General features: G+C 36.1%; 1 protein-coding gene across 2 annotated transcripts in view; it reads right to left on the reverse strand.

The window, feature by feature from the left end:
* The window catches only part of Cadn2 (Cadherin-N2), a 175452-nt gene that overhangs the window by 100111 nt on the left and 59590 nt on the right, over positions 1–15751 (reverse strand). Inside the window, exon 1 of one of the 2 annotated variants that reach the window (XM_064062208.1) lies at positions 14108–14214. The exons of the other annotated variant lie outside the window; for it this stretch is intronic. Coding sequence (XP_063918278.1) covers positions 14108–14159 — 52 coding nt within the window. The 5' untranslated portion in view covers positions 14160–14214. Of the gene's footprint in view, positions 1–14107; positions 14215–15751 lie in introns of those variants that run through there. 2 annotated transcript variants of the gene reach the window in all.

Raw genomic sequence — 15751 nt, forward strand, 5'->3', positions numbered from 1 at the left:
AAGAAAATGCCCCCAACTTTCGCTTTTAGGGTGTCATTAAGTACCGCACGAACCGCCCTTCTGAAACTCAACCAACTCGACAACCCTCCTCCGGGACGATTTAAATACCCGCGTGAAATATCAACAGACCCGAGTCACAAAATAAGGCTATTTGTTCCACTGGATGGATATGCGGCTGTAAACGTAGTGAATCTGGTAATTATGAGTAATTACGGCAATTACGGGTGTTTAAAAGCGCTGTTAGGGTAAATGAAATTTACTGCGAAGGCTATTTTTCAACTTCGGGGACAACTGAGCGAGATGAATCGATTTTTAACACGCTGAGCCGGATTTGACGAATTTCGTTTTAAAGCTTAGATTTTCGATTCGTTAGTTTTATTAGGGAAATAGTAGACTGCAAAGGTGGTGCGGAATGTGCAATAAGTTCGAGGCGAAGCTATTCAGACTCGAATTAGTACAGAGACCAATTTTCAGAAAGCTGAGAGCTTAATTAAACGAGATAGTTTCAAATGTTCGTAATCAGAAAATTTTCGCTGCGGAAAATAAGACGAAAAATAAATATCTTCCAATCTGTCTGAACTTAAGTTTCCAGACTAATTTTGCGGTGCACAACTCATTTGAACTATTGGTTTGATTTAAATCTAAATTGCGTTTCAATCCATATCTCAAAAAATATTTTTCGAGTTTATGGGTTCGTCATTTCAAAACGGCGTAAGACATCGATTTCGCGTTTCTACCACTCGATTCCTGTGAGTTTTCTAGTCGTAGTAGATATTTTTTTAAGGTGGATAAGTGAGCTGATCAGGCACGAGAGACCAATAGAACAGACGATGTCATTTTTCTATACGTACTTCGAGAAAATCAAAAAAATTTAGAAAGCTTCATAGGTGATTTCTGACTCGTATTCAGGGGGTTCGAATTAGTGAAGAGACCAATTTTCAGAAAGCTGGAAACCTACTTAATTGAGATAATTTGAAATGGTCAAAATTTGAATTTTCCTATGGAAAATAAGTAAGACAAAAATTGAAAGTCTTTCGATTTGGCGGAAATGAAGTTTCTAGAGTAAATCTTAGGTGCAAAATTCGTTTCTGCCATCAGTTGTTGAATATTACTTCGATTTAGATCTAAATCGCGTTTCAATCCGCATCTCAAAAAATATTTTTTGAGTTTATGGGTTCATCATTGCAAAACGGGTTAAAATTTCAATTTGTCCTTTATACCATTAGATTCCTCAGAGTCTTCTGATCATCGTAGATGCTTTTTCGAGGCGGGTAAGTAGGTCGTTTGGACAAGAGTGACCAATAAATCGGAAGTTGTCATTTTTCTGTAGATACGATCATATAAAAAATCAAGAAAACTAAGGAAGTGCCACAAGTCACTTCTGAACTCGGATTCGTATTCAGAAGGTTCAAGTTAATGAAGACACCAATTTTCCGAAAGCTGAGGGCCTAATTAATGAAGATAATTTGAAATGGTCAAAATTTGAATTTTTCTATGGAAAATAAATAAGACAAAAAATGAAAAGTCTTCCGATCTGCCTGAACTTAATTTTCTAGACTCAATTTCAGGTGCAAAATTCGTTTCTGCCATTTGTTGTTGAATATTGCTTCGATTTAGATTTAAATCGCGTTTCAATCCGCATCTCAAAAAATATTTTTTGAGTTTATGGGTTCATCATCGCAAAACGGGTTAAAATTTCAATTTGTCCTTTATACCATTAGATTCCTCATAGTTTTCTAATCATAGTAGATACTTTTTTAAGGTGGATAACAGGGCTGTTCGAGCATGAGAGACCAATAAAACGGATGACGTCATTTTTCTATTGCTACCATAACAGAAAAAATCGAAAATATTCAGGAAGCGCCACAGGTCATTTTTGAACCCGGATTCGAATTCAAGAGATCTGAGTTAGTAAAGAGACCAATTTTCAGGAAACTAGAAGCCTAATTAATGGTGATATTCGGAAATAGTCAAAATCAGAGCTTTTCGTAAGACATGAAAATAAGATCAAAAAATTAAATTCTTCGGATCTGCCTGAAATTCAGTTTTTGGAATAATTTTTCACTGCAAAATTAATTTTTGCCATTAGTTATTAAATATATAATCGATTTAGATCAAAATAGCGTTCCAATCGGCATCTCAAAAAATATTTTTCGAGTTTATGGGTACATCATTTCAAAACGGCCGAAGATATCAAGTTCGCGTTTATACCATTCGATTCCTGGGAGTTTTCTAGTTGTAGCAGATACTTTTTCAAAATGGATAAGTGAGCCGTTTGGACGTGAGAGACCAATAACACAGACGATGTCATTTTTCTATTGCTACCATCATATAAAAAAATCGAAAATATTCAGGAAGCTCCAGAAGTAATTTTTGAACTCGGATTCGAATTCAGGACATCTGAATCAGTGAAGAGACCAATTTTCCGAAAACTGGAAGCTTAATTAACGGAGATATTCTGAAATGGTCAAAATCAGAGCTTTTCGTAAGAGATGAAAATAAGATCAAAAAATTAAATTCTTCCGATCTGCCTGAAATTCAGTTTCTGGAATGATTTGTCAGTGTGAAGTTAATTTTTGCTACCAGTTATTAAATATCGATTGGATTTAGATCAAAATCGCGTTCCAATTAACATCTCAAAAAATATTTTTCGAGTTTATGGGTTCATCATTTCAAAACAGCCTAAGATATCAAGTTCGCTTTTATACCATTCGATTCCTCTGGGTTTTCTAGTCGTAGCAAATACTTTTCTAAAATGATTAAGTGAGTCGTTTGGACGTGAGAGACCAATGAAACAGACGATGTCATTTTTCTATTGCTACCATCATATAAAAAATCGAAAATATTCAGGAAGCTCCAGACTGAATTTTTGAACTCTGTTTCGAATTCAGGAGGTCTGAATCAGTGAAGAAACCAATTTTACGAAAACTGGAAGCTTAATTAACGGAGATATTCTGAAATGGTGAAAATCAGAGCTTTTCGTAAGACATGAAAATAAGATCAAAAAATTGAATTCTTCCGATCTGCCTGAAATTCAGTTTCTGGAATGATTTGTCAGGGTGAAGTTAATTTTTGCCATCAGTTATTAAATATCGATTCCATTTAGATCAAAATCGCTTTCCAATCAACATCCCAAAAAATATTTTTCGAGTTTATCGGTTCATCATTTCAAAACGGCCTAAGATATAAAGTTCGCGTTTATACCGTTCGATTCCTTGGAGTTTTCTAGTCGTAGCTGAGACTTTTTTAAAATGATTAAGTGAGTCGTTTGGACGTGAGAGACCAATGAAACAGACGATGCCATTTTTCTATTGCTACCATCATATAAAAAAATCGAAAATATTCAAGAAGCTCCAGAGGTAATTTTTGAACTCGGCTTCGAATTCAGGAGGTCTGAATCAGTGAAGAGGCCAATTTTCCGAAAACTGGAAGCTTAATTAACGAAGATATTTTGAAATGGTCAAAATCAGAGCTTTTCGTAAGACATGAAAATAAGATCAAAAAATTAAATTCTTCGGATCTGCCTGAAATTCAGTTTTTGGAATGACTTGTCAGTGTGAAGTTAATTTTTGCCATCAGTTATTAAATATCGATTCGATTTAGATCAAAATCGCGTTCCCATCAACATCTCAAAAAATATTTTTCGAGTTTATGGGTTCATCATTTCAAAACGGCCCAAGATATCAAGTTTGCGTTTATACCATTCGATTCCTGGGAGTTTTCTAGTCGTAGCAGATACTTTTTTAAAATGGATAAATGAGCGGTTTGGATGTGAGAGACCAATAAAACAGACGATGTCATTTTTCTATTGCTGCCATCATATAAAAAAATCGAAAATATTGAGGAAGCTCCAGAGGTAATTTTTGAACTCGGATTCGAATTCAAGAGGTTTGAGTCAGTGAAGACACCAATTTTCCGAAAACTGGAAGCTTAATTAACGGAGATATTCTGAAATGGTCAAAATCAGAGCTTTCGTATGACATGAAAAGTAGACCAAAATATTAAATTCTTTCGATCTGATTGAAATTAAGTTTCTGTAATAATTTTTCATTGTAAAATTAATTTTTGCCATCAGCTATTAAATATCGATTCGATTTAGATCAAAATCGCATTCCCATCAACATCTCAAAAAATATTTTTCGAGCTTATGGGTTCATCATTTCAAAACGGCCCAAGATATCAAGTTCGCGTTTATACCAATCGATTCCTCGGATTTTTCTAGTCGTAGCAGAGACTTTTCTAAAATGGATAAGTGAGCGGTTTGGACGTGAGAGACCAATAAAACAGACGATGTCATTTTTCTATTGCTACCATCATATAAAAAAATCGAAAATATTCAGGAAGCTCCAGAGGTAATTTTTGAACTCGGATTCGAATTCAAGAGGTCTGAATCATTGCAGAGACCAATTTTCCGAAAACTGGAAGCTTAATTAACCGAGATATTCTGAAATGGTCAAAATCAGAGCTTTTCGTAAGACATGAAAATAAGATCAAAAAATTAAATTCTTCCGATCTGCGTGAAATTCAGTTTCTGGAATGATTTGTCAGTGTGAAGTTAATTTTTGCCGTCAGTTATTAAATATCGATTCGATTTAGATCAAAATCGCGTTCCAATCCACATCTCAAAAAATATTTTTCGAGTTTATGGATTGATCATTTCAAAACGGCCCAAGATATCAAGTTCGCGTTTATACCATTCGATTCCTGGGAGTTTTCTAGTCGTAGCAGATACATTTTTAAGATGGACAAGTGAGCCGTTCGGGCATGAGAGACAAATAAAACGGACGATGTAATTTTTCTATAGGTACTTTCATACAAAAAATCAAAAAAATTTAGGAAATTCCATTCCATGAATTATTTTTGTGGAAAATAAGGTGAAAATACGAAAGTTTCCCAATCTGCTTGAAAGTAAGATTCTGAATCAATTTTGAAGCGCAAAACTCGTTTCAGCCACCAGTTATTGATCTAAGTCGTGTATTTAATAATTTTAATAAACCCCTGAGGAACTCGACGTTGCAGTTACATCTGTAGCAAAGTTTTTATTTGACTTTTCAGCGAATCGCTTTCAAACCTCGCCTTCGCCTCGAACTCCGCTTTTTGCACCGCTTTGTTGCCGAACAAGCCAACTTCTCGATGCAGTCCCGGATCCTTCGAGACTCCTATGAAACTATTTTCTAGAGCCATATTTCTTTCAACAACAACTAACACACTCCACAACAGACACAAAACTCCGCTAATCCACTTAGAAAAGCCAAAAACCTGCAAAACCAGTTACCCCCGAGAATCCTTGCGAAGACAAAAAACTGTCAACACGGATTCCGCGACATTATAGAAGGAAGATCCCCGGAAATCCATTTACACTTAAATCAAATTCCATTGTTTTTCCGGATTCGGTCCCCGAAGTTTTTGCCGGTAATCGCATTACAAGATGTTTGTTGTACGAATGCAATTAAATCCGGCGAAGGCCTTCATAAATTAATCCGGACCGAGGGGTGCAAACAGATTACCATTGCATACGGAGGGCCGCCGACCTGATTTAATAAAAAGGATGATTCTTCAGCGCCTTCCGGAGGATCATGACGAGAAAAATCTCATTAGTGCCAGCGCCGCAAGGGAAAGAAGCGAAAATTAGAAAAGTGGCCGCGGCATGGCCGAGTTATGGCTTCGTGTAGGCGCGAACTTCGCCGGATCGGATTCGCTCCGGAGCAAACGGATTAGAAGAATTCCATTTTTGGGAGGAAGTGGCGGAAAACAAGGTTGCTCAAATGCCACAATTAGTGGGAATGCCGGAAAGTTTTTCAGTTAGCGAGGTGCGAAGGTATTTCAATGAGTAGTAAATTTTGTGCTTTGAGAAGCGAAGTGCCGACGAAGACATCCAACAGAAATAATTTTAATTAAACACACGGGCAAATTCGAACCCAAATAAACACATTTTTCTCTAAAACGAATGAATTTGTCCATATTTCAGCAGTGTTAACTTTTCAATAAAGAAGCTCATTTCTCACAAACCGAACGTCGTCCTTTTAACAATATTCGCCGCCCTAATCCCGAGATCCCTATCTGTTTAGAATTATGGTCACGCTACCCGGGTCAATTATCGAACAATATTCGCCCGCCACAAGTCCGGAAGCCGGAGCAAGATCGTCTTTTCGCGCTAATTTTTTAATTTATTCGCCGCTTCCGGTCGCGGCTAGCCGCACATCCCGGATTTTTCCGGTGCGAATTTAATTAATCCACCCATCGGAACAAAGCCGCTCCACAGGTGTCCACTCCTTCATTAATCCTGCGATATTCCTCGAACTTGTAAAAACGTCGCAATTAAAAAGCGCTCTCGGGAAAGTTTCCCCGTTGGCACGTATCACCCGTCCCATTTATCACTCGAGACGTCATTGTTTAACGTTTTGACACATTTATATGCGAGTTAGTTGTATAAAACGTCGGCCATTGTGATCGAAGCTCCCCTTTCCACAGATTTTCAGAGTGCCGTTGTCGTTAATCATTCGGGAAATGATGGTAGGTATTTTATTGTAAGCGGGAATTCATTCACACGGGGTTGTTAGCGCTCCTCCGGGCTTATCTCGGACGGTAGCGCGGGCCCGGATTAGTCCGGGATGTGGAGAACTTTAGCGATAGAGCGTACAGCGGCCTACCGGAAGAACTATTTGTTCTAAGTTTGATTCATACAAAAACTCGCTGTATATTTATATTTTGAATCTCCAAGCGGGCGATTAAATATTTATGTTAAATCGCAAACGTGCGGCGGAAAGGGGGGTCTTCATAAATACGCCGCCTCCGGGACTGGGAACGGAAAACACAGCGATATGCATTTTCATTAAAGTCGATATTATTTTTGATATTTTGTTTCTGAATTTTATACAATGCTGATCGACAACTGGTGCGCAAAATTTTAGTCCGGGGTTAGTTGTTTCATGTTATTTTTTCTCTCGTTTTGCATAGAAAAGGATTTTAATGATTATGGTCCGCGGAACTCTCATTTGTACGGTAATGAAACTAGATTAAAAGGTTCTTGCAATTACAAAGTGTGGAATTAAAGTACTGAAAGTGCAAACGTGCTGGAGTTCCATACGGTTGTTTCAGGGTTTTTAATGGAAAATGTTTTCTCCGGGCGGATTTTTTCCATTCACGAAAAATAGCATTAAAAATTGTGTGAAAGTAAAGATAAAGTCGTAAACATGTTTTTTTCGTTTTAGTTAGTTTCCATAAAACTAGAGGTTGAGCAATAACTCGAGGATAATTCCAGGATAAACAAACCGCGTCTACATTAAAAGAACCTATAAAAAAAACCCACAAAACTTTAGATTGATACGTAAAAAAATCGGTCGAAGGTTGTACGTTCAAGATTAATTCAGCTAATTGAGACACAAAAAGCAAAAAAAAAAAACGTTAATTCGCACAAGAAAAAACACAAAAACATAAATCTGGCGAATAAAACCCAACCGCAAGCTAAATTAAATGCTAACAAAGAGACAACCCCGAACGATAAATGAAATAAATGTAAAGATGCGCATCTCCAGCAAACAAACTTTTTTTATTATATTTACCATTTTAAAACTTTCGTTTTATGAAGGCCCGCGGTACGAACAATATCCGTCATCCCGAAGACAGTATGTCATGTAGTGACGCAAATTTCGTATTCGAAGCGCCACGAAAAACACTTCGAGGGGCTGTTAAAAATAAAATCTTAGCGGAATTGTATGTTTTATACAAATCCGCGTTATAAAATGAAATAAAAAGGATTTGAAGACGGCTCTAAATCCTCAAGTAACTGGAAAATTTTATGACTCGAAATACATTTTCTATCAAGTCAAGTTTTTAGATAAGGCATTTTTTAAGGGCGGCTTACAAAGGGGGTTTTATTAGCTACGAGCGAAACCTGCGCCTGATTTGGACGAGCTTGTTTTATGGATTTTACAAGATTACAATTATATTACAAGGGGTGGGTTTACTTTCCGGGCGAGGAGCGACAAGTAAGGGAGGGTTATGCACGTAATGTCCAAAACTACCGAACTGATTACTAAAGAGTCTATTTGCCTGTTTTTGATCATTTGATCATTGTAGTTCAATTTTTGTATAGTTTTTCATATTTTGGTTATGTCCTTTTATTTTTGGGAGAATAAGAATAATATTGCGCCACTTTTTCTCAAAATATTTTTTTTTTGAACACTATGACTTTGCAATTAAGCTCCGCCCCATGGTCTCATAACGAATAAAAGATCTAACACGATTTGAATACGGGTGGGTGGGTGGGGCAGATATTTCGCCTCCTTTTTCTAAATATATATAGTTTTCTTTCACAACACGATACGTCAATGTTTCACGTGGTAATTTCTTATAGAGGAATATAAACTTTTCAATTAAGCTCCGCCTAATATATGTTAAGAAATAGAAGTAGAAGATTATGCCCCACCCACCCGCCCGGATCGCAATTGTGATACATTTTTTATTCGTTGTAAGACCAGAGGGCGGAGCTTAATTGCAAAATGTATATTGCTGTACAAGAATTTATATATAATAATATTTTCGGCTTCTTTTCGTAACTATACATAGTTTTCTTTGACAACACGATTTTTAAATGTTTCACATGCTCATTTCTAATATAGAAATATAAACTTTTCAATTAAGCCTCTCGTCTGACGACGAATAAAAAATTAATTACAATTGAGACGTGGGTGGGTGGGTGGGGCTTATCCTTTGACTTTCTTTTCGTAAAATGCATATTCCTCTTTAACAATAAAATACTTACAACGAGTAAAAAATGTATCACCATTGAGATCGGGGGGCGAACCTTAATTGCAAATTCCATATTTCTCTACAAGAAATTAAGTAGAAAAAAGGTAAAACAAAGTAAAAAAAAAGACAAAATTGGGAAAGAATATTTTTATTCTATTAAAACTAAAAGGAGAGAATCGAAAGAAGAAAAACTATACCGAAATAAAACGTTGATCATTCACAATTTCACTTTTTTGTAAATTTGTAGCGCAACTTTGATGACACAGCTGGATATAATTCTAACCTTAAATTCAGCATTTGATATTTTAAGTATTTCGTTGTTGAAAGAAGACCATGTATCTTACGAAAAGAGAGTGAAAAGATACGCCCCACCCACCCGCCCCATCTCAATTGTAATTATTCTTTTTATTTGCCATGAGCCGATAGGCGGAGCTTAATTAAGAAATTTCTATTTCTCTACAAGAAATTACCACGTGCAACATATTTTAAGTATCGTATCGTTGAAAAAAAAAATATATATGTTAAGAAAAAGAAGCCAAAGATTATGCCCCACCCACCCACCCGGATCTCAATTGTGACAATTTTTTATTCGTTGTGAGACCAGAGGGCGGAGCTTAGTTGCAAAGTCTATATTGCTGTACAAGAAATTACCAATAAAAACATGTTTGTGATATTACGGTATTGCTGAAAATGGACTATTTTGGGTAAAAGTGGCGGAAAAATATGCTTATTCTCTCAAAAGTAAAATATGCAATTAATTAAGGTCCGCCCCCTGGCCTCACAACGAATACAAAATTTATTACAATTGAGACAGGGGCGGGTGGGCGGGGCATATTCTTTCGCTTCTTTTTCTAAATGTACATAGTTTTCTTTCAGAAACACGATACTTAAAACATATTTTACGTGGTAATTTCTTATAGAGAAATATATACTCTTCAATTAAGCTCCGCCTCTCGTCCGACGAATAAAATAATTAATCACAATGAATAATTCAGCGTTTGATATTTTATGTATTTCTTTGTTGAAAAAAGACCATGTATCCTATGAAAAGTAAGTGAAATGATAAGCCCCACCCACCCGCCCCATCTCAATTGTAATTATTTTTGATTTGCCAGGAGTCGATAGGCGGAGCTTAATTAAGAAGTTTATATTTCTCTACAAGAAATTACCACGTTTAAGTATCGTGTCGTCGAAAAAAAAACTATATGAATATATTAAGAAAAACCAGCCTAAGATTATGCCCCACCCACCCGTCCGGATCTCAATTGTGATAAATTTTTTATTCCTTGTAAGAACAGGGGGCGGAGCTTAATTGCAATGTTTATATTGCTGTACAAGAAATTACCAATAAAGACATGTTTGTGGTATTACGGTATTGCTGAAGATGGACTATTTTGCGAAAAGGTAGCGAAAGAATATTCTTATTCCCTCAAAGCTAAAATTTGCAATTAAGTTCCGCCCTCTGGACTCACAACGAATAAAAAATTTATTACAATTGAGACAGGGGCGGGGGGGTGGGGCATATTCTTTCGCTTCTTTTTCTAAATGTACATAGTTTTCTTTCAGAAACACGATACTTAAAACATATTTTACGTGGTAATTTCTTATAGAGAAATATATACGCTTCAATTAAGCTCCGCCTCTCGTCTGACGACGAATAAAATAATTAATCACAATGAATAATTCAACGTTTGATATTTTATGTATTTCTTTGTTGAAATAAGACCATGTATCCTATGAAAAGAAAGTGAAATGATAACCCCCACCCACCCGCCCCATCTCAATTTTAATTATTTTTCATTTGCCAGGAGTCGATAGGCGGAGCTTAATTAAGAAGTTTATATTTCTCTACAAGAAATTACCACGTGAAACATTTTTAAGTATCGTGTCGTCGAAAAAAAACTATATGAATATATTAAGAAAAACAAGCCTAAGATTATGCCCCACCCACCCGCCCGGATGTCAATTGTGATAAATTTTTTATTCATTGTAAGAACACGGGGCGGAGCTTATTTGCAATGTTTATATTGCTGTACAAGAAATTACCAATAAAGACATGTTTGTGCTATTACGGTATTGCTGAAGATGGACTATTTTGCGAAAAGGTAGCGAAAGAATATTCTTATTCCCTCAAAACTAAAATATGCAATTAATTAAGATCCGCCCACTGGTCTCACAACGAATACCAAATTTATTACAATTGGGAACGGGCGGGTGGGTGGGGCATATTCTTCCGCTTCCTTTTCGAAATGTACATAGTTTTCTTTCAACAACACGATACTTAAAACATGTTTTAGGTGGTAATTTCTAACAGAGAAATATATACTTTTCAATTAAGCTCCGCCTCTCGTTTGATGACGAATAAAAAAATTAATCACAATGAACAATTCAGCGCTTGATATTTTAAGTATTTCTTTGTTGAAAAAAGACCATGTATCATATGAAAAGAAAGTGAAATGATAAGCCCCACTCACCCGCGCCATCTCAATTGTAATTATTTTTTATTTGCCAGGAGTCGATAGGCGGAGCTTAATTAAGAAGTTTATATTTCTTTACAAGAAATTACCACGTGAAACATTTTTAAGTATCGTGTTGTCGAAAAAAAACTACATGAATATATTAAGAAAAACAAGCCTAAGATTATGCCCCACCCACCCGCCCGGATCCCAATTGTGATAATTTTTTTATTCGTTGTGAGAACAGGGGGCGGAGCTTAACTGCAATGTCTATAGTGCTGTACAAGAAATTAGAAATTACCAATAAAAACATGTTTGTGGTATTACGGTATTGCTGAAGATGGATTATTTTGTGAAAAGGTAGCGAAAGAATATTCTTATTCCCTCAAAACTAAAATTTGCAATTAAGTTCCGCCCTCTGGACTCACAACGAATAAAAAATTTATTACAATTGAGACAGGGGCGGGTGGGCGGGGCATATTCTTTCGCTTCTTTTTCTAAATGTACATAGTTTTCTTTCAGAAACACGATACTTGAAACATATTTTACGTGGTAATTTCTTATAGAGAAATATATACTCTTCAATTAAGCTCCGCCTCTCGTCTGACGACGAATAAAATAATTAATCACAATGAACAATTCAGTGTTTGATATTTTATGTATTTCTTCGTTGAAAAAAGACCATGTATACTATGAAAAGAAAGTGAAATGATAAGCCCCACCCACCCGCCCCGTCTCAATTGTAATTATTTTTTATTTGCCAGGAGTCGATAGGCGGAACTTAATTAAGAAGTTTATATTTCTCTACAAGAAATTACCACGTTAAACATATTTTAAGTACCATGTCGTTGAAAAAAAAACTACGTATGTTAAGAGAAAGAAGCCGAAGATTATGCCCCACCCACCCGCCCGATCGCAATTGTGAGACATTTTTTATTCGTTGTGAGACCAGGGGGCGGAGCTTATTTGTAAAATCTATATTGCTGTACAAGAAATTATCAAAAGAAATATATTTGTGGTATTATGGTATTCTAGAAAATTCTTATTCTGTCGAAAGTAAAATTTGCAATTAAGTTCCGCCCTCTGGTCTCACAACGAATAAAAAATTTATTACAATTGAGACAGGGGCCGGTGGGCGGGGCATATTCTTTGGCTTCTGTTTCTAAATGTACATAGTTTTCTTTCAACAACACGATACTTAAAACAAATTTTACGTGGTAATTTCTTATAGAGAAATATATACTCTTTAATTAAGCTCCGCCTTTCGACTGACGACGAATAAAAAAATTAATCACAATTGAGATGAGGGCGGGCGGGTGGGGCTTATCCTTTGACTTTCTTTTCGTGAGATACATACTCCTCTTTTTACAATAAAATACTTATGGTATCGAAATTATTGGAAAAAAACAATATTCAACAGTGGCACGTTTTATCAGTGAGTCGTTAGAAAATTGTATTGATTATTAAAAAAATCTATTTTTCTCGGATCGACTGAAATTAACTTCGGCTTGCATAAGTGCTCAAATGGCATCTTAGTAACGTCGATCAGATTGGTTAAATTTATCGATGCAAGGTTGCAAAGTTGCATTAACATTGTTGCACAATTAGGGCAAATTTGCAACTCTGCTATGTGGTAAGATAAGTAATCTGATGTAAGCCGCACTTAAATTTGGTCTGTGACCCAATTTCTGGAATGATAATGTTAATTCAAAGATAATAATACGGGTATATTATGGCCAACGGAATGAAATACGAAAAACTAAAATCTGGAAATTTTTTATCCCAACTTAATGCATGTATAATGGTATAATTTTCAACGTAAAGAAAGTATTTTTAAAGCTCATTTTAGGATCCAAGCCTTACCGGATTGTCCATTGCCTCCAGAACCTGTTCTGACTAGGTGGGGTTCATGAATTCAAGCGGCAAGATATTATTGCGATCATTTAGAAAAAATATCGGCTACCAAGAGCTTAAGCTTGTCAAAAATTTATTACAAAACGAAAATGTAAAAAAAGAAATAAAAATGAAACCCACTGAAATTTTTCAAACAGTCAAAAGGAAAAATTTTTCTGGTGAAAATTTACAAAAATATCTAATTAGTTATACAAATTTTAACGAAAATAAATGTACATCAGCTCAAAGAAAAACCAGACGTTGCGTAAAATTAATTTTTCCTAAAACTTGCCTAAAGCGTCTATTTTGGCTTTTTTTTGCCTAAAACCCGCTCCTTACAGATGTGCTTTATCGATTATCTAAAAAGCTGTTGTCCGAATGCTGGGGTATTTTCGAAACAAAGAAACATTATGTTCGGTCCCAAGTTAATGTTTATAATTAACTGTTATTTCAAATGCATACTCCCCGGGCTATTTTATTTGTAATTTAATATTCTCCCACAAGCGCTCTAATAAGCTCTGCAAAAAACCGGTGACGTCATTTCGTGCGTTAATTTCCCCGGATTAACAAAGCTCGCCCGTCTCAAAAATTTCGGCGTAATTTTTCGTAAGCCCAGTGCCGTCATTACCGGAACTCCCAAGCCATTTCCAAACCCGCAATTGTGTTTATACAGTCAGACGCTTCTTTTAATAAAATATCGCTTCGTTTTTTCCCCTCCTCTCGCATATCTGGGATAAATTCCGCTCTCCTTCCTGCCAAAATAAAGCATCTCCCGCTCCTCGTCGCAATAACATTCGACGCGCTTTCTCCAACTCGACCGCAAAAAATCTCCAAACAAGCCTCCTCCGGGAATTCCGAAAGCACAACACCGCCATTAAGCGCGACACTAACAAATATGGAATTTAGCCGGATTGTCCATCACGGCATTCCGGCCTCGGCGAAACTTTGATTAGCCCAACTTAAATTGGAGCCGTCCCGCGGGACGAAGCTTTTTCCGAGCCGATTACCTAGGTAAGTGCTGTTGGTTAACACCCAAAAGACCTTGAGAGGGTCGACCATCACACACACAAACCACGATCACTCACATCGCAGTAGGGTAGGAGCCCGCCACACAGCTCACCGGAGCATGGGTCACACTGGCGGACGCTCCGGTGCGCTCCCGGAGTTCCCGGAGTCGGGCGTGCGCGCGTTTCCCGCTCTCGCGCCCATCCATTATTAATCGGCAAATTAAGAAAAAAGCTCAAACCGACCGATTTAATGATGATGTATGCGACCTTTCGCCGCGGACGACGCCATCTGCGTGGCTCCGGGCGCCCGGAGCGCCGCGGGGCGCCCATGCGAGTCACGTGACGACGCAATTAAAGCGCGAGGGGAGGGTACTTGGCTTCCGGTACGATTTTGAAAAAGCTCCGGACTGGATGGAGGAAAATTTTATATCAAGAAGTTTATAAGTTAACGGTTGTTTCGGTGTGTTTGGTTAACAAACTATAAATTGAATTTTTAATTGGTTAGAGGCAAAAGGGTGCTTAACTTTGGCTTTACACGGACTATTATGGAAATTGCGCTTAATTTAAGTTGTAGGAACTTGCGAATTATTCAAAAATTGAGCTTTTTCCAGTTTGGCAACTTTTTTTGTGCGATTATTTATTATTATTTAAAAAATAAAATGCACTATTTTTTCAAATTTAATTTAAAAAATTGGTCCAGGTTATTTCGTTAGAACTTTCCTCGCCCCTGAAGTACAGCCCAACGAATCCCGCAAAACCAATTGCGCAAATTCCAAGACACGGTCTGTACAAGTGCGGACTATATGAAAATTTTAAAAACTGGAAAATTGAAAAATCGAAAAACTGAAAAATCCAAAAATCGAAACATTAAAATACCGAAAAATTCGAAAATTCGATATATCGAGCAATCAAAATATCAGAAAAGAGAAAAATTAAAATACTGATTAAAAGAAAAATCTAGAAAATCGAAAATCCAAAAATTGAAATAAGTATTTTGAAAACGTAAAATTTTAAAAATCGAGAAATCGAAACATCACAAAATCGAAAAACTAAAAAAACCAGAACTTTAAAAATCGAAAACCCCAAAAATTGTCCAAAAATCAAACAAAATCCAAAATTTAAAAGATCAAAAAATTGAAAAATTGGAAAATTGAAAAATCGGGAAACTGAAATAATGAGAAATTGTAAATTTTCAAATGAAAAGAAAAAATCGATAAACTAAACTAAAAAACCGAAAAATCGAGAAAATGAACAATAAACAATAGAAAAATCGAACCATCGAATTCTCGTTAAATTTGTGGACAAAACAAAAAATTGAAAAATTGAAAAACCGAAAAATCTAAATTCAAAAATTCGAAAAATCGAAAGATCAAGCAATCAAAATATCAATAAATGCGAAACATTAACATATCGAAAAATCCAGTAATTGATAAATTCACAAAATTGAAAAATTGATAAATCAAAAACTTAAAAAAGGCAAGAAATTTAAAAATCGAAAAGTCCAAAAAATGTTTAAAATCGAACAACAGAGACGTCAAGAAAAAAACATGGTAAAATTGAAAAATGGAAAAACTGGAACAAATAGAAATATCGAGCAAGTGAAAAATGCGAAAAATTGGAAAATTGAAAATCCGTAAAACGAAA

Source organism: Zophobas morio, unplaced genomic scaffold (genome assembly GCF_036711695.1).
Source record: "Zophobas morio isolate AGI-343-1 ecotype UQ-CSIRO unplaced genomic scaffold, CSIRO_AGI_Zmor_V1 ptg000022l, whole genome shotgun sequence".
In the NCBI taxonomy this organism is placed as follows: domain Eukaryota; kingdom Metazoa; phylum Arthropoda; class Insecta; order Coleoptera; family Tenebrionidae; genus Zophobas; species Zophobas morio.